General features: G+C 46.2%; 1 protein-coding gene across 1 annotated transcript in view; it reads left to right on the forward strand.

Moving 5' to 3' along the window:
• RP1 (RP1 axonemal microtubule associated) overlaps positions 1-26,151 on the forward strand; it is a 284,608-nt gene that overhangs the window by 176,304 nt on the left and 82,153 nt on the right. The window contains exon 20 of the mRNA XM_056521929.1: positions 3,413-3,545. Within this exon, the coding sequence (XP_056377904.1) occupies positions 3,413-3,545 (133 nt within the window). The remainder of the gene's footprint in view (positions 1-3,412; positions 3,546-26,151) is intronic.

The raw sequence follows: 26,151 nt of genomic DNA on the forward strand, positions 1-26,151 counted from the left end.
AGTCAGATATTGCACATTGCCCAAATAAGATATTCACATGAATGGAGATTAAGTATGCAATTGTGGTGGTGGGAAAATGGGTGGAGAGGAAGAGAGGCCACAGGAAACGGGAATGAAATCGGTCAACCACGTTTTTGACTACGGTTTAAAAACCGTACTGCAACCGCATACGTTTTTTTTAACATGGACATCAATGGGAAACGCACATGTAGACGGTTCCATACGGGAACAACGTATACGTTTTTACTTTGCACATGCGCATTTGAATCCTAAAGTCCCCACCCAAGACCCCTCCCATTAAAAATGGACATTTTCAAAAACGTATGGGTTTTTTTTCTATTAAAACTGACGGAACTGTATGCACTTTTAAAAACAGTATACTGTTTAAAAACGCATACGGTTTACTTTTTTCCATACTGTTCCATCCGTTTTTTTGCCATACGGTTTTCTTTAGAAAAGCGGATTGAAAACAGTATGGCAAAAACGTAGTGTGAACCCAGCCTAACTGAGATCCGCCAAATAGCAAAAAAATATGTTTTACCACAGCATTTTAGCGGAACAATACCCCGGTAACAGACACATGCCAATGCAGCATGTCAGACCCCCAACGCCATTTTGCCGTGAAGGCTTCCTCAGGGAGTGGTCTAATCAGTAGTCAGTTGGTCATTATATACTGGCAATTGCCAATCAAAAACAAGAAAATACAAAGCTGCAAGTGCAGGAAAGATTTACCTTAAGATGAGAACATAATCCGATAACGGCCGCCATCTTGGTGCAGACTGCGCACGCGCAATGACGTGACACGTCCGCCAACGTCATCCCGTAATGATGGGAAATTGTGCATGCGCAGCTCGGACCCGAACGTCATCCCGTAATGACGGGAAACTGCGCATGCGCACTTCGGACCCCATGCAGAGCGTGAACACGGGATGCCGCCATACTGTCATGTGCCTATATCACTCGGCGCACTTGTGTAGATGTGCGCTGGGTGATAGAAAATCATTCTACGCATACGCGCAGAGCGATATAGACACATGACAGTATGGCGGCATCACGTGTTCACGATCTGCATCCTTCTTACTATCCTTTTGGTGTAATTGTATATAACCCATATTTTCCCCATTACATTAGCTCTATATCGCACTTTAGTTTTTGTAAATGAGACATAGTATTCATCTCTACCTCTGAGATGGGGACGTGATGTCACAGCCACAGCCACTAGTGATGTCATGCCACGCCCCTCCATTCATGTGTATGGGAGGGGGCGTGACGGATGTCACGCCCCCTCCCATAGACATGAATGGAGGGGTGTGGTGTGACGTCACTAGGGGGTGTAGTCGTGATGTCACGTCCACGTGTCAAAGGCATCACCCAGCACAAAATACAGAGGGCTGCACCGAGATCACAGGGGTCCCCAGCAGCGGAACCCCTGCAATCATACATCTTATCCCCTATCCTTTGGATAGGGGATAAGATTTATAAAGCTGGAATATCCCTTTAATAGTGTTTCAAACAATCAGATTGCATGCTATGACAGGTAGGCTTGCCATAAAAGTGTCATTGGTGGTCTTACTGCTGGGATGTCTACTGATCTTGCCCCAATCCATATTTAAATGAGGAGGTGTGGGCCACTATTCATAGAACAGATGGGTACAGCAAAAAGTATGCATTCTTCCCTAAAAAACAGGAAGAAAGACCCATCATCTTTGGAATCATTAAGGTCTAGTTGACACGCCATGACATTTCATCTAAGGTAGATCATGCCATGAGCATTATTTCACAGACAAGTCTTTGTTTCTCATCTCTTGATACATTGTATTTCTGTTCTACAGACTACGTATATCTTTCTGTTTATTAGGTTACTGTTGGTAATGAATCCCTCTCCTATAGACTCCTGTAGTCACTTGAAGCCTTCATCTCAGGCAGAGCGTTGCTTGTTCTCCATGCTGGAGGCTGCTGCAGCAATGAAGAGAACTGTCACAGCCATCTTTAATGTACTGATCACTGAACGTACCCCCTCACTATTCTCTTGTCTTTCCTCTCACTGTCTGCTCAGACATCTTAGCACAAAGTTCTGTACTCATTGAGCTTTAATGTCTTATTTTGCATATACCCATACAATAGATATTCTGCCTGGAAAAGATCTAAGAGCTTTCATCTGAGATTATTGGAATGATAGATGGTTGATACAGTCAATGCTAAAGATAATGAACATAAGAGTTAAAAAATTTAATTGTTTAAAATTTCCATATTTATAAATAGCGTGTAAGGTTTTATTCTGTGAAACTGTTCTAAAACACTCCAATACCATATCCATGTCTGCGTCAAGTGAAAGTACAATCATACGATATATAGAACAGCAAAATCTTAACTTTTTTCGAGAGCTGTTCCAATAGACCTATTTTAGAAAGCTTGATGATTTCTGCACACTAGGTGGCACTGTAACTTGAACTAGGAAAATGTTGCAGAAAAAAAATTGCACAAATAGTACTTAAAGGGGTACTCCGATGGAAAACTTTTTTTTTTAATCAACTGGTGCCAGAAAGTTAAACAGATTAATAACTCTTCTATTAAAAATCTTAATCCTTCCAGTACTTATTAGCTGCTGAATACTACAGAGGAAATTATTTTCTTTTTGGAACACAGTGCTCTCTGCTGACATCACGAGCACAGTGCTCTCTGCTGACATCTCTGTTCATTTTAGGAACTGTCCAGAGCAGCACATGTTTGCTATGGGGATTTCCTCCTACTCTGGACAGTTCTTAAAATGGACAGAGATGTCAGCAGAGAGCACTGTGCTATTGATATCAGCAGAGAGCAGTGTTCCAAAAAGAAAATAATTTCCTATGTAGTATTCAGCAGCTAATAAGTACTGGAAGGATTAACATTTTTTAATAGAAGTAATATACAAATCTGTTTAACTTTCTGGCACCAGTTGATTTAAAAAAAGGGGCTTCCAGTGGAGTACCCCTTTAAGGACTTAGCAAATAATATTTTAGCATTTTCATTTAAATGAATGAACGCCGGGTGCAGCAGGAAGATCGGGAGGTCCTCAGCGGCAGGACCTCTGCGATCAGACATCTTATCCCCTATCCTTTGGTTAGTGGATAAGATGTCTAGCGGCAGAGTACCACTTTAACTAAAGATTTGCAGCAGGAATAAAGTTGCAAAACTGCACTCATATAAGACCCCCCCATCTTTCCCATCTTCTCCCCCCAATTGACTTATGTAGAGTATTATTAATCTTTCCTGTGTAAACCACCTGGGCTTGTATTCCATGTTTCTAATCATTACCATTACAATTGTACACTATTGTTTGCTTTGACTAATAACATTTATTTTGTATAAAAAATAATTAATAAATAAAAATAAATACAATGTCCAGTTACAATTGTTCATTCTCTCTTCCTAGATAACTCTCCAGAAAATGAAAAATGGAAGAACATATACTTTTGAAGCCAACAAGTGGTTGTCCAAACATCATAGAAATGGGGATCTGATGTGTGAGCTCCCAGTTGTTGAAGATGGTGCTGAGATTTATCCGGGTGAGTATTTTGATGACCAGATGATTTGAAGGTACTGATACATTATGACATAGAAGCGCCTAAGAACAGGACCCTGTTAAATATAACCGGATCGCTAAATTATAATCCGGTCTGACCATGGAGAGAGGGAGCTCTTTGTATAAAATAAACATACAATTATTGTAATCTTCTTGACATCATGGCAGACAGCACATAAAACAAGAAATCTTTATGTAAAGGCAGTCCTTAGCATAAGTAAATAATGTAGGAGGGTTATGTAGGCATGCCCTTAAATCTTGTCTCCCCAGCTGGGATTTCTTCCTAAGTACTTCATCCGGTGTGGTGGATCCATCTTGAAGCTGTCATCCTCCTTGTGCTGGAGGGCTGTACAGGACTTCCTTAGAGACCCTCGTCCGTTCTCCGTCCATCCATCCTGGCTTTCTCTGGAGCAACTTATGCTCAAATGATGGGTGTGTCCATCATGATTGAAGGTGTTCCCTTTATAAATGTGGGCGTGTTTATGCTAAGTGATCCTGTGTCTACTATCCAGAAAGATACAAATATGTTTTTTTTAAAAGTATATATCTCCTTCTAGTGGGTTGGCTGAATACATATATTTAACTTGTCGGTGTATACATTATGTCATGGCTGCAAGTAAACAAATGGAATGTCCAGCTCACTCCCTAGCCCACCGCGCCTGGACTCGCGTGGGCAGCGCCTTCAATAACGAAATGCAGAACAGAAGTATGTCCAGCACACGTAGATGGATGCGGATACTTTATTAAACTTCAGCACATGGTTGACAACGATACAAGTGACGCGATTCGGCCCTAGCTTCGGGCCTTAGTCATACAAAGAATACAGGCACGTACAGGCTTTAAATAAGGAGTTGTCTACCTTGTCCTCCAATCAAGGGACCGGAGCCACGCGGTAAACTCCTCCCCTATACCTCTTCACAGGTGCGCCACAACCTGCAAAATTTAGTGCAGCACACCTGGCCAGAGGGGGGGGGGGGGGGAGGGTGAAAGTACACAGATTGAAATAAAACGCTATTTCATAGAATAATGTAAAAAAATCACATGAGCATATAATAGCATCTATTAAAACCAAATGTACAAAACTGCTTATAAAACAAATGATTCAGCCTGGTTAGTCCAACGCCGTAGCGGGGTAGCGATTAAATAAAAAATGCATATGTATCAAATTGGCAAGTACCCATCTTTTACAATATACTAAAGTACTAGACAGAATTGTACCCCAGACAGTGTTTGGACGTACAACAAGAGAATATACATGAGCAAAGAAAGGGAGGAAATCAGTTTGTATACCTATAACATGTTTTAATAAATATAGTATAATAAAGGGACCAAACAGAGACAATAATCACGAATATGCAGAAGTCGCCTGAGGGACAAGAAAAAAAATAGTTGTTCTTGGCGAACAGTGCATATAAAAGTCAGGGTGAGTAGTGTTAAATAATATAGAAAAATAATGGAAAACCTCCTTTAATAATGTAGGATAGTATCCATTCTTTTGTTCAAACCTTTGGGAGTACGACTGTCTAATTTTAAAATCCAGAAAACCTCCCTATCCAATAGTTTGAGTTTTATATTCCCACCCCTAACGGGAGGTGTGAACCGTTCCAGGCCCTGCAAGATGAGGGATTCAGTGCTCCCTCCATGGACTTCCGCACAATGCCTGGACACCATGGACACATGCTTGGAATTAAAATGACAAATATCGGAAATATGTTTACGTGTACGAACCTTAAGAGGTGTGGTTGTACACCCTGCATATTGTAATTTACACTCCAGGCATGTGAACACGTATACAACATGTGTAGTGTTGCAATTGATGTATTTAGTCATTTTGTGTGTATCACCAGTAGAGGTAGAAACCACTGCATCTGAAATTTACATACATTTACAGCACAGACACTTACCGTATCCGCACTTGTATGACCCCTTATAGCTTAACCAGGTTGGTTGTGGTTTTTCAGCTTGTTCCACAAACACACGGGGAAAATAAGTTGTCCCACCGTAGGGGCCCTCTTAGAAATGCATTTCTTTGCTCATGTATATTCTCTTGGTGTATGTCCAAACACTGTCTGAGGTACAATTATGTCTAGTACTTTAGTATATTTTATGAGTACTTGCCAATTTGATACATATGCATTTTTTATTTAATCGCTATCATGTCTATTAATTTACATTACCATATATATCTATATATACATTTTATTTTTGAATTTCCTTTCTGTCTGACCACAGTGCTCTCTGCTGACACTTCTGTCCATTTTTGGAACTGTCCGGAGCAGTATAGGTTTGCTATGGGGATTTGCTCCTACTCTGGACAGTTCCTTAAATGGACAGAGGTGTCATCAGAGAGCACTGTGGTCAGGCAGAAAAGAAATTCAAAAAGAAAATAACTTCCTGTGGATCATAACAGCAGCTGATAAGTAGTGGAAGGATTAAGATTTGTAAAGAGAAGTAATTTACAAATCTGTTTAACTTTCTGGCACCAATTGATTTAGAAAAAAAATCATAACAGCAGCTGATAAGTAGTGGAAGGATTCAGATTTTTAAATAGAAGTAATTTACAAATCTGTTTAACTTTCTAGCACCAGTTGATTTAAAAAAAATGTTTTCCAGTGGAGTACCCCTTTAAGAATTATATTTTTGCATTTTAGTTATTTTCTCCTCGTCTTCTAAAAATCATAACTTTTTAATATTTTTATCCACAGACAAGTATAAGGGCTTGTTTTTTGCGTGACCAGTTGTCCTCCGTAATGACATCACTCATTTTACCATAAAATGTATGGCGCAACCAAAAAAATACTATTTGTGTGGGATAATTTATAAGAAAACCGCAATTTTGCTAATTTTGGAAAGTTTTGTTTTCACACTGTACAATTAACGGTAAAAATGTTTTCTTTATTCTGTGGGTCAATACAATTAAAACAATACCCATGATTACATACGTTTCTATTATGGTAGTGCTTTAAAAAAAAAATCTCAAATGTTTTAACCAAATTAGTACATTAAAAATCCCTCTATTTTGACAACCTATAACTTTTTAAATTTTTCCGTAAAAGTGGCGGTATGAGGGCTGTGATCTGTACGTGATCTGTACTTTTTATTGGTACCACATTTGCATATATAAAACTTTTAGTAAATTTTTTATAAAAAAAATAATTTGGAATATGATGTGACAAAAAAGCTGCATTTTTTGACTATTTTATTTTTATTTTTTTTTAAGTTTACGCCGTTCACCATACAGGATCATTAGCATTATATTTTGATAGTTCGGACATTCACACATGCGGCGATACCAAATATGTTTATACATTTTATTTTTTTTACACTTTTTGTGGGTAAAATGCGAAAAAGGGACAATTTACATTTTTATTGGGGGGAGGGGATTTTTCTTTTGCACTTTTTATGTCCCCAGGAGACTATTTATAGCAGATACTTAATTGCAGATACTGAACAGTGCTATGCATAGAGCATTGCACTGATCAGTATTATCGGCGATCTTCTGCTCTGGTCTACTCGATCTCAGACCAGAGCTGAAGACCCGAGGAAGGTGGCAGAGGCAGGTGAGGGGACCTGATGATCGGATCCCTGTGGCATGATCGGATGATCGGTTCCCTGTGGCAGCGCTGCGGGCGATTCGATCATCCATTTTAGTGACCGCACTGCAGCAGATTCCGTGATCTGTGTTGATCACGGCATCTGAGGGGTTAATGGCAAACATCAGCATGATCACTGATGTGCACAATTACCGGCGGGTCCCTGGCTGCTGATAGCAGCCGGGACCTGCCGCGCATGTACAGGACGTAAATGTATGTTAAATACCAACGCACCAGGACGTACATTCCTGTCCTGCGTCTTTAAGGGGTTAAACTCTTTTTTACACATGTATTCTACCACATGTTGTATTATAAAATGTTACCATGAAATGTGTATAATGTCTTTAAAAAATAAACCTTACATTGGTATGTGCATGGCAGCTGTAACTTCAATATGTTACTGTGAGAGATGGAGTTCTCCCCACTCTTTGTGAACTGTTATGCAGCTTCGTGACTTCTATGACATGCTCATCTCACACATGTCTTCTCACCCACAACGGGGTGCTTAGTTCAGAGATGTTATTTTTGTACACTACTGTTAATTGGTCCAGATAATTTTCTGGCTATGAACCATGTTGAATTATGTAATCCAATAAAGACATTGTAATGGACTCACTTAAAATTGATAAAATAACTCCCCACATTTTTTTCCTTTAGCAATGTGAACTCATTAATATGAAGATTTGTGTAAAAATGTATACAACACACATGAGATATTCACATTCACACACTCAAATGAATTTGTGTATATTCCTGAATTCCCATATGAATATTCATATACTGAATGTGTAAAACAATGAACAATTAATATTTGAATTCCCATATGAATATTCATATACTGAACATGAGGGATGAGCGAATCGAATCTGATGAATCCGTATTCGTTACGAAATTCAGGAATAATTTGATTCACAACGAATGCGAATATTGACGCGATTTTATCATACAAATCGCTTCATTAAACTCCATTTAGTGCGGTCCAGGCTCCAGGGCATCTAAAATGGCGGATCCACATGTGAGGACATGGGCGAAGAATCCTGGGAAGGCGGGAACAAGGGTAGGCAGGATGACCCTGAATCACATGCAGCATGCAGCCTATAAGCAGCCAGTCACTCCTGTGATGTCACAGCCCTATATAATCGGCAGCCATATTGCAGCCAGTCACTTCAGCCTTTTACTGCAGAGCGATAGATAGGGACAGGCAGCCCTGTGTGTTGCACAGAAATGCTTTTCCAGCAGCGATTTACCTCCTAGTCAAGTCATTGTTCGGTTGCACAGAGAGAGGGACAGAGAACAGTGTGTATTTCACAGAAAAGCATTCTTTTACTGCAGCGATTCACCTCCCTGTCACTGTCTACAGCGTTCTATTACAGAGAGCAGTGTGTTGCACAGAAGAACAGCAGCAATTCAGCTCAAGCACAAATCCTGCCTAGACGCACTGATAGGGAAGGGAGTGAGATTGAGAGAGAGTGCAATTTTGGGTGTAGTACACAGCGACTGTGTGCTGCAGCACTGGTGTGTACTGCTGGTGTTGTGCACAAATACTTTTTTAAGCATGAGGGGAGAAGAATGTGCTCCAGTATAAGTGCATAGCACATATGTACATTTAAGTGGTGTACTATTTTGTTCCTATTAAAGTCTCAAGGGCCTAGATACTGTGAAAGGCCAGGCAAAAGTGCTCACCGGCTGGTGTTGTACACAAATACTTTTTTAAGCATACTGTAGAGCATTTTTCTGCCCTCATAAGTGAGTACCACATATGTACATCTTGTAATACATTTTAGAAGACAGGAACTCCGGTGGAGTTGGATCCTGTGTGGCAGATCACTCGGACCGTACAAGGGAGCGGAGTCTAAGGTGCCGCTGGTTTCAACCAGAGCCCGCTGCAAAGTGAGTTGGACTTGCTGCGGCAGGCTGCACCCAGGTCGCTACCCCTGGCACGGCTCGACCACACAGGCGGCTGAAGAGATGCGAGACACGGGAGGGATAAGGCAGCTCATAGTCAGGATAACAGAAGGTCAAGGCAGGCGGCACAGTAGCGTAGTCAGGACGTATCAGGAGGTCAGTAGGCAGGCAGCAGAGGAGCAAGGTCAAGTCACAGAGCAAAGCATCAGATACACGGCAAGACAAAACTCAGGAATACTTTCTCTCAGGCACAAGGCAACAAATATCTGGCAGGGAAGTGAGGAGGGTGGAGGAATTTATCAATGAGCCACAGGTTAATTTCACTAATGAAAGCACTGGCCCTTTAAATCTTAAAGTTCTGGCGCGTGCGACCTAGGGGATGGGGATGCGCGCGCCGGAGCAAAGAGGCAGAGGCGGGGGCAGGAGAAGCACCAGGAGAGTGATGGCCCCGCCGGCAGCAGCAGGTAACGGGACCATGCGCTCACGGCCAGTACCTTTGGTCTTCTCTCCTTTTATGAGTCAGAAAACTCCTGAGAAGGTCATGGTCCAAGATATTCTCCTCAGGCTCCCAAGATCTCATCCTCAGGACCGTAACCCTCCCAGTACACCCAAAAAAATTGTTTACCTCTCACGGTTTGTAGCAAGAATCTCTTTAACCTTGAATAATTCAGAAGAGCCAGAGACAGGTGTGGGGACAAGACTCTTCTGAGAAAACCGGTTTATGACAAGAGGCTTGAGGAGAGAGATGTGGAAGGAATGGGGAATACGTAACGTAGCAGGTTGACAGAGTTTGTAGGAGACAGGGTTGATTTTTTGTAGAATCTGGAAGGGACCAAGGTAGCGAGGACCAAGCTTGTAACAGGGGATCTTGAAGCGGATGTATTTGAATGAAAGCCACACCATGTCACCAGGAGAGAAGGACGGAGGAGGTCTGCTACTTTTATCAGCTTGCGCCTTCATACGTGAAGAAGCCTGGGATAAAAACTGTTGCCAGATAGGGGAAAAGTCACGGACCAGCTCATCAACAGCAGGCACTCCGGAGGAAACTGGGGGAGGAAGAGGAGAGCGGAGATGGAGCCCGTAGACAACAAAAAAGGGAGACGACCTTGTGGACTCGGAATCCTTATGATTATAAGAGAATTCAGCCCAGGGGAGAAGTTCGACCTTATCGTCTTGGTGAGCTGAAAGAAAATGCCGAAGATAAGTCTCAAGGATTTGATTAACCCTCTCCACCTGACCGTTGGACTGAGGGTGGTAGGCCGAGGAGAAGTCCAGCTTGATGTCCAGACGGTTACAAAGGGCTCGCCTGAACTTAAAGACAAACTGCACACCTTGATCCGAAACGATATGCTGAGGAAGACCATGTAAACTAAAGACATGCAGCAAGAAGTACTGTGCCAGCTGTGGAGCAGAAGGAAGACCTGGTAGAGGAATGAAATGAGCCATCTTGGAAAACTGATCTACAACGACCCAAATGACAGTGTTATTATGAGATGGTGGCAAATTGGTGATGAAATCCATGGCAATATGGGACCAGGGAGTTTCCGGAATGGGTAAAGTCTGTAAGAGTCCTGCAGGTCTCTGTCAAGGATTTCTTTCAAGGGCACAAGTTTGACAGGAACGAACAATATCAGAAACATCACGTTCAAGATGGTGCCACCATTATTACCGGAAGATTAGAAGTAGAGTCTTGCGTATTCCAGGATGTCCTGCTGTCAAGGAAGGATGACCTCATTTCAGTACCTTGCGTCTCAATCTGGCAGGCACAAAGGAATTTCCCAGAGGAACTTGCTGAATTTCGGCAGGAGCGGCAGGAATCAAACGGTCAGGAGGAATAATATGCCTATGCATGGAGTCCAAACCAATGACGTCAGAGGACCTGGAGAGAGCATCTGCTCTGATGTTCTTGTCTGTTGGACGGAAGTGGATGAAGAAGTTGAACCTAGAAAAGAACAGTGACCACCTTGCCTGGCGGGCGTTCAAACGCTGAACAGACTGAAGGTATAGAAGATTCTTATGGTTGGGGTAGATGCTGAACGCATGAGAAGAACCTTCCAATAAATGTTACCATTCCTCTAAAGCTAGCTTGATAGCGAGGAGTTCACGATCTCCAATGTAGTAATTCCTCTCAGCAGGAGAGAATGTCTTGGAGAAGAACCCACAAGTTACAGTCTTGCCCTTCGCCTTTTCCTGAGTAAGAACGGCACCCGCTCCAATAGATGAAGCATCAACCTCCAAAGCAAAGGGCTTCTCCAGATCAGGTCTTGTAAGCAAGGGAGCAGAGGCAAACGCAGACATTAAACGGGAGAAGGCCTCTTCAGCCTCTTGAGGCCAAGACTTAGGATTAGAAGCCTTCTTAGTGAGAGCCACAATTGGAGCAACAAAGAAAAAATATGTGGGATAAAATGACAATAATAGTTAGCGAATCCCAGAAAGCATTGAATAGGACGTAGGCCCGAAGGATGAGGGCAATCCAACACTGCAAACAATTTATCTTGATCCATCTGCAGGCCCCGATGTGAGGCAATGTAGCCAAGAAACGGAAGACTAGACTTATCAAACAGACATTTCTCCAGTTTGGCGTAGAGATGATTCTTTCGTAGTCGCTGAAGAAGCAGATGAACATGAGTACGATACTCCTCTAAGTTTGAAGAGAAGATCAGGATGTCATCTAGGTATATGACAACACAGGTGTAGAGAAGATCCCGGAAGATATCATTGACAAACTCTTGAAAAACAGCTGGACCATTGCAGAGACTAAAAGGCATTACAAGATTCTTAAAATGTCCGTCACGAGTATTGAAGGCCGTTTTCCATTCATCTTCTTTGCGGATACGAATGAGGTTATACGATCCACGTAAGTCCAATTTGGAGAAGACCTTGGCACCACGTAGATGGTCAAAAATTTCTGAGATAAGAGGTAGAGGGTAACGGTTCTTGACCGTTATTTTGTTAAGTCCCCTGTAGTCAATGCATGGACAGAGTGAGCCATCCTTCTTCCCTACAAAGAAGAAACCAGCTCCAGCAGGAGAAGAGGACTAACGGATAAATCCATTTCGGAGATTCTCCAGGATATACTCAGCCATAGCTTTGGTCTCAGGAACCGATAGAGGGTATATCCTTTCACAAGAAGGAGTGGTACTAAGCAGAAGATCTATAGGGCAGTAATAAGGGCGATGTGGAGGCAGAGACTCAGCCTGTTTCTTGCAGAATATTTCAGAGAAATCTTGGTAAGGTGGAAGCAGACCAGGCAAAGGAGGAGGATGAGAAACAATTTTAGGCTGGACTGTACTGAGACAAAGATTTTGACAGAACTGTCACCAGCGAATAATTTCTCCAGTTCTCCAATCTAGTTGCGAAGAGTGACATCAGAGCCAAGGAAGGTCAAGAAGAAGCTCAGAAGTACAGTGAGGCAGTACATAGAATTCAATCTTTTCTTTATGCAAGACACCCACTTGCATGACGAGAGGCTCAGTATAGAATAGCACCTTACAGTCCAAATTTTGTCCATTAACAGAGGAGAGGAACAAATGCTTGACAAGCCGAGTAACAGAAAGATGATATTTGTGGACGAAAGAAGCATCAATGAAGTCACCTGCAGATCCAGAATCCAAAAATGCTGTAGTGCTAAAGAAAGACTTGGCAGAAGCGAAGACTTGTACAGAAATGGTCAAGCGAGGAGAGGTAGTATTCACACCTAGGGACGCCTCTCCTACGTGCCCTAGGTGCGAGCGTTTTCCCGGATACTGGAAACGAACAGACCAGTCTTTGAGTAAGTGCTCCGGGCTAGCACAATATAAACACAAATTCTCACTGCGTCATCGTGATCTCTCCTATTGCATATGACGGGAACGATCCACTTGCATTGCCTCTTCGGTAAGAGGCGCAGGAAACTGTAGAGGTGGACGTTGAAAGACGGGTGGTAGGCAAGCATATCTCCGTTTTCGAGCAGATTCCCTCTCTAAGTGCAGTTCTTCCTGCCTCTCAGCAAAACCCACATCAATATGTGTGGCCAGGTGGATAAATTCAGTCAGAGAAGAAGGAGGATCACGTGCAGCCAAGGCATCTTTAATCCTGCTAGACAGTCCTTTTTTTAATTTTGCACACAAAGCCTCATCATTGCATGCTAGTTCTGAGGCAAGAGTGCGGAATTGAACAACGTTGTCAACAACGGAAGAATTCCCTTGACATAGGTTCAGCAAAGCCGTCGCAGCAGAAGAGGCACATGCGAGTTCCTCAAAGACACAGCAAAATTCTGCCAGAAAAGCCGTCAAGTTGGAAGCTACTGGATCACCATGGTCCCAAGGGGGTGTAGCCCAGGCCAGGGCTTTTCCAGACAGCAGGCTAATAGCAAAGGCCACCTTAGAACGTTCCGTCGGAAACAGTTCAGACATAAGCTCCAAATGCATGGAGCACTGTGTAACGAAACCTCTGCATAACTTGGAATCACCGTCATATTTAGAGGGTAATGGTAGACGTAGCTGGGAGCCAGAAGACACTGCAGGAGCTGGAGGAGGGAGTGAGACAGGTTGCGGGTGCGGCTGCTGGGACGGGGACACGTGCCGGAGCAGAGAGTCAGAGGCAGGGGCAGGAGAAGCACCAGGTGAGTGACAGATTGGGGCTTGCATGCGGGTGCGCCCCGCGATGTTAGTCCCAGCCCCGCCGGCAGCAGCAGGTAACGGGACCATGCGCTTACGGCCAGCGTGTGCGGCCGGAGTGCATCACGTAACACATCTAAGTGGTGTACTATTTTGTTCCTGTTAAAGTCTCAAGGGCCTAGATACTGTGAAAGGCCAGGCAAAAGTACTCACTGGCTGGTGTTGTAAACAAATACTTTTTTAAGCGTAGTGAAGTGTATTGTACTCCCCTCATATACGCACTAAGTATGTCAGGCACAGAAGTGCCAGGACGTGCACAGTTGAGTGGCAGATGCCTAAATTCATCAGGCGCAGGCAGAGGTTGCAGCAGACTAGGGGCGAGTGGCAGCAGGAGTCGCAGCAAGAGGCCTGATTTCCTGGTGTCAGCTAGCGGTCATGTCTCGACCAGCAACCACCATATGCCGTCATCGTTTGGTTGACATGGTCATCCACTTCATCACAAGTAATATCTGATACCCCCAGTCGGTGGGTTCCTCAGACACAACCCTCAGTTGGCATGGCGCGGGAACAGTCCCTGTCCTCCCATTGCCTCTGTCCTATGCTGTTCCCTCCCCTACAGAAGTATCTTGTGTTGTAGGTTCAGCCTCACTATTCAATGAGGACGATCTAGTAGAGGACAATCAACCCAGCCAAGAAGTGGAGGAGACATTCGCCGCTTCCTCCGCTAGGCGGGCAAGTAGTGATGAGAGTGATGTAGGAGGTGGTGTTGCCAGGGTTCAGGGTCCTGAAGCAGACACTGTTGAGGAACCTGAGGAGGACATCAGTGACGTGCAAACACTTGTTGATGATGATGAAGCCGATCGCAATTGGGAGCCGGGTGCAGAAGGACCTTCATCATCATCAAGAGAAGAGAGTTGTAGGTTGCCTGTGAGGCAGCAGCTGAGCCAGCAAGGTGGAAGCATGGTTGGCAGTTAGCATGGTGGCAGAAGGGGAAAATCTGGAGCCAAATGCCCGGGGGAGACCCCCTGCTTTGTGGCAGCCTACCTTCCTGGGAGGTAGTGGGACAGGCGTTTCTGGAGACGGTGGCAGTAGCAGTCAATTAGTGCGGACTGTTGGTGGGAAAATCAGCTACTCGGCATTGTGGCAGTTTTTCATCCAGCATCCGGAGGAGGTTAGCATAGCCACATGCAAGATGTGTTGGCAGAAGGTGAAGCATGGCCAGTGTCCCAATGTTGGCACCACCGCCGCCCCGCATCAACATATGCTGTGCCACCATGAAGCGGCCTAGGAGAACCGTGGCTCTGATGTGGTGGTTCAGCTTGCTGCGTCACCAGTAGCATGCCGCTCCCTGTTTCAGCCATCCAAGGTTCCACCACCTCAGCCGAATGGAGCTGTGTGTCATTCCTTCCTTCTATCCCTCCAGATGCTCCTGCTCCTCCTACGTTGAGTCAGTCATTTCACCAGCATTCCATCAGCAAAGCCATTTCCAAGAGACAACAGTATGTCCCCACTCATCCAACGATGTAGAAGCTGAATGTGCTCCTTTCCAAGTTGCTGGTGCTGCAGTCCCTCGCTTTTCAAGTGGTGGACTCTGCCCCCTTCAGAGAACTGATGGCTTGTGCCAAGCTGAGGTGGAGAGTCCCAAGCCATCATTTATTTGCAAAGAAGGCCGTACCAGCCCTGCACAATTTTGTGGAACAGAAGGTTGGCCAGCCCTAGAGCCTGTTGGTGTGTACCAAAGTGCACGGCAGCGCCAACTTGTGGAGCTGTAACTACGGTCAGGGACAATACATGTCCTTTATGGCCCACTGGATGAATGTGGCTCCTGCACAGCCACAACAACAACTTGGAGAGGTCACGCCACTTCCTCCTCCGCGCTCTCAGGCCGTTGGTCCTGTGACAGTGTGCGAATCCGCCTCCTCATCCTCCACCGTGTCCTCAGCCTACACAGTATGGACAAGTCTCAGTGCCCCTTCAGCATACCATGTTTGCAGGGTACGGCGGTGTCACACTATTCTTCACATGGTTTGCCTTGGCAAACGGAGTCACACAGGGGAGGAACTGGTAAAAGTCATTCTTAAAGAAATCGGAGCATGGCTTACTCCGGTGACTGACAACGGGAAGAACATCTTGCATGCGCTGTGACAAGGAAGGCTGAGACATTCGCACTGCATGGCACATGTGTTCAATCTGATTTTAAAGTTGTTCCTGAAGTGTTACCCCCATTTGCAAGACATCTAACAATGGGAAGGAAACTTTGCATGCACTTCAGCCACTCGTACACTGCAAAGCACACCCTCCTTGAGCTGAAGCATCAGAACGCTATCCCCCAACATAGTCTGATTTGCGACGTTGCCACACATTGGAATTCCACCCTCCATATGTTGGACCGACTATATGAACAGAGAAAAGCCATCACTGATTTCTTGATGATCCAAGCGGATAGGGGGACTCCCCTGTGTAACTTCAATGTCAACCAGTGGCAGCTCATACGTGAAACCTGCCATTGAGGAAGCCACATTATTAGTCAGTCACCAGGATTACGGGATGAACAATGTCATTCCACTGCTTCATTTCCTACAACACGTGTTGGAAACAAAGGCTGGTCAGGGCACTGGAGAAGTGGCGGTCACATGAGCCCTGTTGGGGCTGAACTGGAGGAGGAGGCGGGGGCACAGTGGAGCACAGTTTAGGTTTCACAAAGTGGGCAGTTTTTCTAGTCATCTGAGATGACGTTAGGGAGCCCCTTCGAGTCCCTTGCACAAATGGCACAATGCTTGCGTAGTGACCACCAAATTGTCACCATTCGGCAGCGTGATGACTTCTGGCTCTCCACCTTATTGGACCCTCACTTCCGGCACAAAATGGGGGCCTTTTTTACACCCACTGAGAGGGAGGACAAACTGACCTACTACAGAGACATCCTATATAGTAAATTGGCCAATGCCTATCGGTGCCATCATCCATCCTCTCGCAGGTCTGACTCGGGGGGCCCTCTCTGCTCACCTTCCACTGCCATGGCTGCAGGGGAGGGGTGGGGTGGCAGGAGCAGTACTAGCTCCATTAGCAGCAGCCTGAATCTACAGTCGCTGATGAGTACCCTTCCTTCACCCGCATGGTGAAGCAACTCATCAGCGGCAGGTAGACCTGGAGCAGGACCTGAAGCAGCAGGTGGTGGCATACCTTGAAATGCCCATGCCAGCACACCTTAAAGATCCGCTGGACTTCTGGGCAGCCAAACTTGATTTGTGGCCACAACTTGCAGAGTTTGCCCTGGAAAAGTCCTGCCCGGCCAGTAATGTGCCATCAGAGCAGGTGTTTAGTGCGGCGGGTCCGTAGTCATAGACCATGGTGCCACACCAACACTTCACAAATATAGTGCAAAACAGATTTAAGGTGCTGCTCCCCTTTTTTAACCCACTTTCGTCACCGGGTACTGGTATTGCCACCCACCGCACCACTCTGTCACTGGGTTACTTTCAGGACTCCTGAAGCTGCTGCTGCCACCTCCAGGCTGTCTCATTCTGCCACCATATGTTCTCCTCATGCTGCCGCCACCTGCAGGCTTTGTCATTCAGCCACCATATGTTCTTATGCTGCCGCAAACTTCAGCCTGTGTCATTCAGCCACTAAATGGTCTCCTCATGCTGCCGCAAACTCCAGGCTGTGTTATTCAGCCACCATACGATCTCCTCATGCTGCTGCAAACTCCAGGCAGTGTTATTCAGCCACTATATGATCTCCTCATGGTGTCGCCAACTCCAGGTTGTGTCATTCAGCCACTATGTGGTTTCCTTATGCTGCTGCAAACTCCAGGCTGTGTCATTCAGCCATTACATGGTCTCCTCATGCTGCTGGGACATTACCTAAACATTTTTATGTTAGCAATTGCTACAATAAATCTTCAATTTTAATTTGGAAATGTATCTTTTGATTTTAGAGATTGTAAAGCCCTATGGTCTCCTCCTCTTGCTGCCGCCAACTCCAGGCCGTGTCATTTAGCCACTATATGGTCTCCTCATGCTGCCGCCAACTACAGGCTGTATCATTCAGCCACTTTATGATCTCCTCATGCTTCCGCCAACTCCAGAATGTGACATTCAGCCACTATATGGTGTCCTCATGCTGCTGGGACATTACCTAAAAAAATTATCGTAGCAATAGCTACCATAAATCTTCAATTTAAATTTGAAAATTCATCTTTTGATTTTAGGGATTGTAAAGCCCTATGATCTCCTCCTCATGCTGCCGCCAACTTCAGGCCATGTCATTCCGCTACTATATGGTGTACTCATGTTGTCACCAGCTCCAGGCTGTGTTATTCAGCCACTATATGGTCTCCTCATGCTGCTGGGACATTCCCTAAACATTTTTATGGTAGGACTAGCCAACCTAAATCTTCAATTTAAATTTGAAAATACATCTTTTCATTTTAGGGATTGTAAAGCCTATGGTCTCCTCTTCCTGTTGCCGCCAACTCCAGGCTGTCATTCAGCCACTATATGGTCTCCTCATGCTGCCGCCAGCTCCAGGCTGTGTCATTCAGCCACTATATGGTCTCCTCATGCTGCTGGGACATTACCTAAACATTTTTTATGGTAGCACTAGCCACAATAAATATTAAATTTAAATTTGAAAATTCATATTTTTTCTTAGGGATTGTGAGGCCCTATGGTCTCCTCATGCTGCCGCCAACTCCAAGCTGTGTCATAAAGCCACTATATGGTCTCCTCTTGCTGCTGCCACCTCTAGGCTCTGTCATTGTGCCGCCATGTGACATGTGACTCCTTGTTGTATTTGGTCATTTGTAACCACACATTTTATTATTAAATCTTAAATTTTAATTAAAATCTCAAAAAATCAATGGAGCGATAACAATGAACCATAACTGATTAAATTAAACATTCACACTTTCACAGTCAGGGGCTGGAACAGGTGGTATCTCGCCTGAAGGAGGACCTCCAGCTCGATGCTCACCAGAACGGGTATTCAAATTTTTTTAATAAATTTTAATAAAATAAAAATTACATAAAAATCCTTTTTATTCCTTTATACTCTTCAATTTTGCCACCACATCCAGACGCTCTGCAGCAATGATTCTAATAGTGATGCCTGTAATCTGCATGTCATACTGAATAACAGTATTATTTCACTTACATAGCACACTCCCTATAGGTGTTAGGACAAAGCAAAGTATTCTACACCCCTATTGAGGCTATATGGTCTCCTCATGCTGCCGCCACCTCCGCTCTATGTCATTCAGCAACTATATGTTCTCCTCATACTGCCGCCACCTCCACGGTGTGTCATTCAGCCACTATATGGTCTCCTCACACTGATGCCACCTCCAGGCTCTGTCATTGTGCCACTCTGCGACAGTGATTCTAATTGCAACGACTGTGATCTGCATATCATACTGAATAACAGTATTATTTCACTAACACAGCACACACCCTATGCATGTTACAGCAAGGCAAAGTGTTCTACACCCCTATTGAGGCTGTCTGTAGGCCAGAAATAGCCGTTTTTAATAGTGATTCGCCACAAATAAATTCGAAACAAATCAAATTTTTAAAAAAATTCACTCATCTCTACTGAACATGTACAACTATGAACAATTAATAATTGAACCAACATTATGTAAGTGTGTAATTTACTCAAACCCTATTGCGACATATTACATCAAAATACCCATAATGTATGAAATATATGTAATCTCATTGTGTTGTTTTCACTCGATATATAACCCAATTATTATGCAATTAGTTATCTGATTTCACACATCAGCATACTTCAATCGCATACTTTCAGTCACAAAATTCCAATAAATCTATACGTACATACATTCCCCACACAATCATTCACTCATTAAATTTTGATCAACAGAAATTTTCTTTCATTTGATAATTTAAACATGGGACGATTACATTTAAGTATTTCCAATAGGCCTTTTCCCCCAATAATTTATTTAATTCTTAAACTTAAAATAGCTGCAGTCTCTTTTTCTCAAGGACAAACCACATGGCACAGAACATAGCAACATATATATATACACAAAGCCACAGTCATGCATATGTTCCTGTCACTCAATCTTAAACTCAAGCTCGTGCACAATGTCCTTTACATCACGTGCATTATTTAAAATGGCGACAGACATGGGGACGAGCGCTTTGTACCATGTCGATGATTGTCGCAAATCGCCGATCAATTCAGATCAGCGATTTGCGGCAATTCCAGGTCAATCGGGTCCTGGTGACCATGAAAAAAAGGATGATAGGTGCCGTCCGAGATGGCGCCTATCATCCTTTGCAGCAGGCACTGGTACCACCTCACGATCGTCTTGATTCGTCATCCGGTAACAGCCGACGAATCAGGATGCCTGCGGTGGGGGTGTCCCTAACAGCACCCACTCCGCCCCTGTTCCAGAGGGCAAGAACAGGTGACAGGAGTCCTCACCTTAGGCTGTTGCCGCCAATCCCCGGGATTGGCGGCAGGATCGGGGCCCCAGCAGCGGAGGTGGATCTTCACTGCGCAGCAGCAGGAGGTAAGGCTGGCCTCTTGCTGTTGCTAAGCAACAACTCACAACATGCACACAAGGGCATGCTGGGAGTTGTTGTTATGCAACAGCAGAAGGCACAACTACAACTCCCAACATGCCCTTTGGTAGTTTGTGCATGCTGGGGGTTGTAGTTATGCAACAAAGAAAACATTTATTGTTTACACTACCATGCTGGTGTTGCCCCATACTTTACATTTTCACAAGAGGTAAAAGGGCAAAAATTTGTAATGCAATTTCTCCTGAGTACGAAAATATCCCATATGTGGGTATAAAATGCTCTGCGGGCGCACAACAAGGCTCAGGAGTGAGAGCGCACTATGTAAATTTGAGGCCTAAATTTGCACAGGGGTGGCTGGTTTTACAGCGGTTATGACAGAAACACAAAAAAATAATACCCTATTATAATAGACCCTATTTTGGAAACTACACCCTTCGCGCAATGTAACTGTTACGCCGAGCGCTCCGGGTCCCTGCTCCTCCCCGGAGCGCTCGCGGCGTCTCTCTCTCTGCAGCGCCCCGGTCAGACCCGCTGACCGGGAGCGCTGCACTGACATTGCCGGCGGGGATGCGATTCGCATAGCGGGATGCGCCCGCTCGCGAATCGCATCCCAAGTCACTTACCCGTCCCGATCCCCGGCTGTCATGTTTTAGCGCGCGCGGCTCCGCTCTCTAGGGCGCGCACACGCCAGCTCTTTAAGATTTAATCAATCAGCCTAATTAGCTTCCACCTGCTCCCTGTCTATAATACCTCACTTCCCCTGCACTTCCTTGCCGGATCTTGTTTCCTTGTGCCAGTGAAAGCATTTAATGTTGTCCAAAGCCTGTGTTCCAGATCTCCTGCTATCCTTATTGACTACGAACCTTGCCGCCTGCCCCGACCTTCTGCTACGTCTGACCTTGCCTCTGCCTAGTCCTTCTGTCCCACGCCTTCTCAGCAGTCAGCGAGGTTGAGCCGTTGCCGGTGGATACGACCTGGTTGCTACCGCCGCAGCAAGACCATCCCACTTTGCGGCGGGCTCTGGTGAAAACCAGTAGCAACTTAGAACCGGTCCACCGACACGGTCCACGCCAATCCCTCGCTGACACAGAGGATCCACATCCAGCCTGCCGAATAGTAACAGTAGATCCGGCCATGGATCCCGCTGAGGTGCCGCTGCCAAGTCTCGCTGACCTATCCACGGTGGTCGCTCAGCAATCGCAGCAAATTGCCCAAAAAGGACAGCAGCTGTCGCAGTTGACCGCCACGTTACAGCAACTTCTGCCACTGCTACAGCAGCAACCATCTCCTCCGCCAGCTCCCGCACCTCCTCCGCAGCGACTGGCCGCTCCTAGCCTCCGCTTGTCCCTGCTGGACAAATTTGATGGGGACTCTAGACTCTGCCGTGGCTTCTTGTCTCAATGTTCCCTACATATGGAGATGTTGTCAGACCAATTTCCTACAGAACGGTCTAAGGTGGCGTTCGTAGTGAGTCTTCTTTCTGGAAAGGCCTTGTCTTGGGCCACACTGCTCTGGGACCGCAATGATCCTGCCACAGTCCAGTACTTCTTTGCTGAAGTCCGTAGTGTCTTCGAAGAACCAGCCCGAGATTCTTCTGCCGAGACTGCCCTGCTGAACCTGGTCCAGGGTAATTCTTCAGTAGGCGAGTACGCCATCCAATTTCGTACTCTCGCTTCCGAATTATCTTGGAATAAAGAGGCTCTCTGCGCGACCTTTAAAAAAGGCCTATCCAGTAACATCAAGAATGTGCTGGCCGCACGAGAGATTCCTGCCAACCTGCAAGAACTTATCCATTTGGCCACCCGCATTGACATGCGTTTTTCTGAGAGACACCAGGAGCTCCGCCAGGAGAAAGACCTTGATCTCTGGGCACCTCTCCCACAGTATCCTTTGCAATCTACCCCTGTGCCTCCCGCCAAGGAGGCTATGCAAGTGGATCGGTCTCGCCTGACCAATGAAGAGAGGACTCGCCGTAGGGAAAAAAATCTATGTCTGTACTGCGCTAGTACCGAACATTTCTTGGTGGATTGCCCTTTTCGTCCTCCACGTCTAGGAAACGCACGCACGCACCTAGCTCACGTGGGTGTGGCGTCCCTTGGTACGAAGTCTGCTTCTCCACGTCTCACTGTGCCCGTGCGGATTTCTCCTTCTGCCAACTCCTCCCTCTCAGCCGTGGCCTGCTTGGACTCTGGTGCTTCTGGAAATTTTATTCTGGACTCTTTGGTGAATAAGTTCTGCATCCCGCTGACCCGTCTCGTCAAGCCGCTCTACATTTCTTCAGTCAACGGAGTGAAGTTGGACTGTACTGTGCATTACCGCACAGAACCCCTCTTAATGTGCATTGGACCCCATCACGAAAAGATTGAATTTTTCGTTAAAGTTGGAAGGGAAAATGGAAAAAAAAAATTCACTAAAATGCTGTGGTGTAAATTTTTCATTTTCACAAGGGAAAATAGTTTTAAAAAAAGCCCCCAAAATGTGTATCACCATCTCTTCTGAGTATATAAATACCCCATATGTGGATGTAAAGTGCTCTGCAGGCCCACTACAATGCTCAGAAGAAAAGGAGCATCATTGGGCTTTTGGAGAGAAAATTTGTCCGGAATTGACGGCCACGTGTGATTACTGTTACGCCGAGCGCTCCGGGTCCCCGCTCCTCCCCGGAGCGCTCGCTACACTCTCTCCGCTGCAGCGCTCCGGTCAGATCCACTGACCCGGGGCGCTGCGATTCTGCTTCCAGCCGGGATGCGATTCGCGATGCGGGTAGCGCCCGCTCGCGATGCGCACCCCGGCTCCCGTACCTGACTCGCTCTCCCTCGGTCCTGTCCCGGCGCGCGCGGCCCCGCTCCCTAGGGCGCGCGCGCGCCGGGTCTTTGCGATTTAAAGGGCCACTGCGCCGCTGATTGGCGCAGTGATTCCAATTAGTGTCTTCACCTGTGCACTTCCCTATATCACCTCACTTCCCCTGCACTTCCCTGCCGGATCTTGTTGCCATTGTGCCAGTGAAAGCGTTCCTTGTATGTTCCTAGCCTGTGTTCCAGACCTCCTGCCGTTGCCCCTGACTACGATCCTTGCTGCCTGCCCCGACCTTCTGCTACGTCCGACCTTGCTTCTGTCTACTCCCTTGTACCGCGCCTATCTTCAGCAGCCAGAGAGGTTGAGCCGTTGCTAGTGGATACGACCTGGTCACTACCGCCGCAGCAAGACCATCCCGCTTTGCGGCGGGCTCTGGTGAAAACCAGTAGTGACTTAGAACCGATCCACTAGCACGGTCCACGCCAATCCCTCTCTGGCACAGAGGATCCACTACCCGCCAGCCGGCATCGTGACAGTAGATCCGGCCATGGATCCCGCTGAAGTTCCTCTGCCAGTTGTCGCTGACCTCACCACGGTGGTCGCCCAGCAGTCACAACAGATAGCGCAACAAGGCCAACAGCTGTCTCAACTGACCGTTATGCTACAACAGTTACTACCACAGCTTCAGCAGTCATCTCCTCCGCCAGCTCCTGCACCTCCTCCGCAGCGAGTGGCCGCTCCTGGGCTACGCCTATCCTTGCCGGATAAATTTGATGGGGACTCTAAGTTTTGCCGTGGCTTTCTTTCCCAATGTTCCCTGCATCTGGAGATGATGTCGGACCTGTTTCCCACTGAAAGGTCTAAGGTGGCTTTCGTAGTCAGCCTTCTGTCCGGAAAAGCCCTGTCATGGGCCACACCGCTCTGGGACCGCAATGACCCCGTCACTGCCTCTGTACACTCCTTCTTCTCGGAAATCCGAAGTGTCTTTGAGGAACCTGCCCGAGCCTCTTCTGCTGAGACTGCCCTGTTGAACCTGGTCCAGGGTAATTCTTCCGTTGGCGAGTATGCCGTACAATTCCGTACTCTTGCTTCAGAATTGTCCTGGAATAATGAGGCCCTCTGCGCGACCTTTAAAAAAGGCCTATCCAGCAACATTAAAGATGTTCTGGCCGCACGAGAAATTCCTGCTAATCTACATGAACTTATTCACCTAGCCACTCGCATTGACATGAGTTTTTCCGAAAGGCGTCAGGAGCTCCGCCAAGATATGGACTCTGTTCGCACGAGGCGTTTCTTCTCCTCGGCTCCTCTCTCCTCTGGTCCCCTGCAATCTGTTCCTGTGCCTCCCGCCGTGGAGGCTATGCAGGTCGACCGGTCTCGCCTGACACCTCAAGAGAGGACACGACGCCGCATGGAGAACCTCTGCCTGTACTGTGCTAGTACCGAACACTTCCTGAGGGATTGTCCTATCCGTCCTCCCCGCCTGGAAAGACGTACGCTGACTCCGCACAAAGGTGAGACAGTCCTTGATGTCTACTCTGCTTCTCCACGTCTTACTGTGCCTGTGCGGATGTCTGCCTCTGCCTTCTCCTTCTCTACCGTGGCCTTCTTGGACTCTGGATCTGCAGGAAATTTTATTTTGGCCTCTCTCGTCAACAGGTTCAACATCCCAGTGACCAGTCTCGCCAGACCCCTTTACATCAATTGTGTAAACAATGAAAGATTGGACTGTACCATACGCTTCCGCACGGAGCCCCTTCTAATGAGCATCGGATCTCATCACGAGAGGATTGAACTTTTGGTCCTCCCCAATTGCACCTCGGAAATTCTCCTTGGACTTCCCTGGCTTCAACTTCATTCCCCAACCCTGGATTGGTCCACTGGGGAGATCAAGAGTTGGGGGCCCTCTTGTTCCAAGGACTGTCTAAGACCGGTTCCCAGTAACCCTTGCCGTGACTCTGTGGTTCCCTCAGTAACAAGTCTCCCTAAGGCATATATGGACTTCGCGGATGTTTTCTGCAAAAAACAAGCTGAGACTCTACCTCCTCACAGGCCATATGATTGCCCTATCGACCTCCTCCCGGGTACTACTCCACCCCGGGGCAGAATTTATCCTCTCTCTGCCCCAGAGACTCTTGCCATGTCTGAGTATGTCCAGGAAAATTTAAAAAAGGGCTTTATCCGTAAATCCTCCTCTCCTGCCGGAGCTGGATTTTTCTTTGTGTCCAAAAAAGATGGCTCCCTACGTCCTTGCATTGACTACCGCGGTCTTAATAAAATCACTGTTAAGAACCGCTACCCCCTACCCCTCATCTCTGAACTCTTTGATCGCCTCCAAGGTGCCCACATCTTTACTAAATTGGACTTAAGAGGCGCCTATAACCTCATCCGCATCAGAGAGGGGGATGAGTGGAAAACGGCGTTTAACACCAGAGATGGACACTTTGAGTATCTGGTCATGCCCTTTGGCCTGTGCAACGCCCCTGCTGTCTTCCAAGACTTTGTCAATGAAATTTTTCGTGATCTGCTATACTCCTGTGTTGTTGTATATCTGGACGATATCCTAATTTTCTCTGCCAATCTAGAAGAACACCGCCAGCATGTCCGTATGGTTCTTCAGAGACTTCGTGACAATCAACTCTATGCCAAAATTGAGAAATGTCTGTTTGAATGCCAATCTCTTCCTTTTCTAGGATATTTGGTCTCTGGCCAGGGACTACAAATGGATCCAGACAAACTCTCTGCCGTCTTAGATTGGCCACGCCCCTCCGGACTCCGTGCTATCCAACGCTTTTTGGGGTTCGCCAATTATTACAGGCAATTTATTCCACATTTTTCTACCGTTGTGGCTCCTATCGTGGCTTTAACCAAAAAAAATGCCGATCCCAAGTCGTGGCCTCCTCAAGCGGAAGACGCCTTTAAACGACTCAAGTCTGCCTTTTCTTCGGCTCCCGTGCTCTCCAGACCTGACCCTTCCAAACCCTTCCTATTGGAGGTTGATGCCTCCTCAGTGGGAGCTGGAGCTGTTCTTTTACAAAAAAATTCTTCCGGGCATGCTGTCACTTGTGGTTTTTTTTCTAGGACCTTCTCTCCGGCGGAGAGGAACTACTCCATCGGGGATCGAGAGCTTCTAGCCATTA

This window comes from Hyla sarda, chromosome 5 (assembly GCF_029499605.1).
Source record: "Hyla sarda isolate aHylSar1 chromosome 5, aHylSar1.hap1, whole genome shotgun sequence".
Taxonomy (NCBI): Eukaryota; Metazoa; Chordata; class Amphibia; order Anura; family Hylidae; genus Hyla; species Hyla sarda.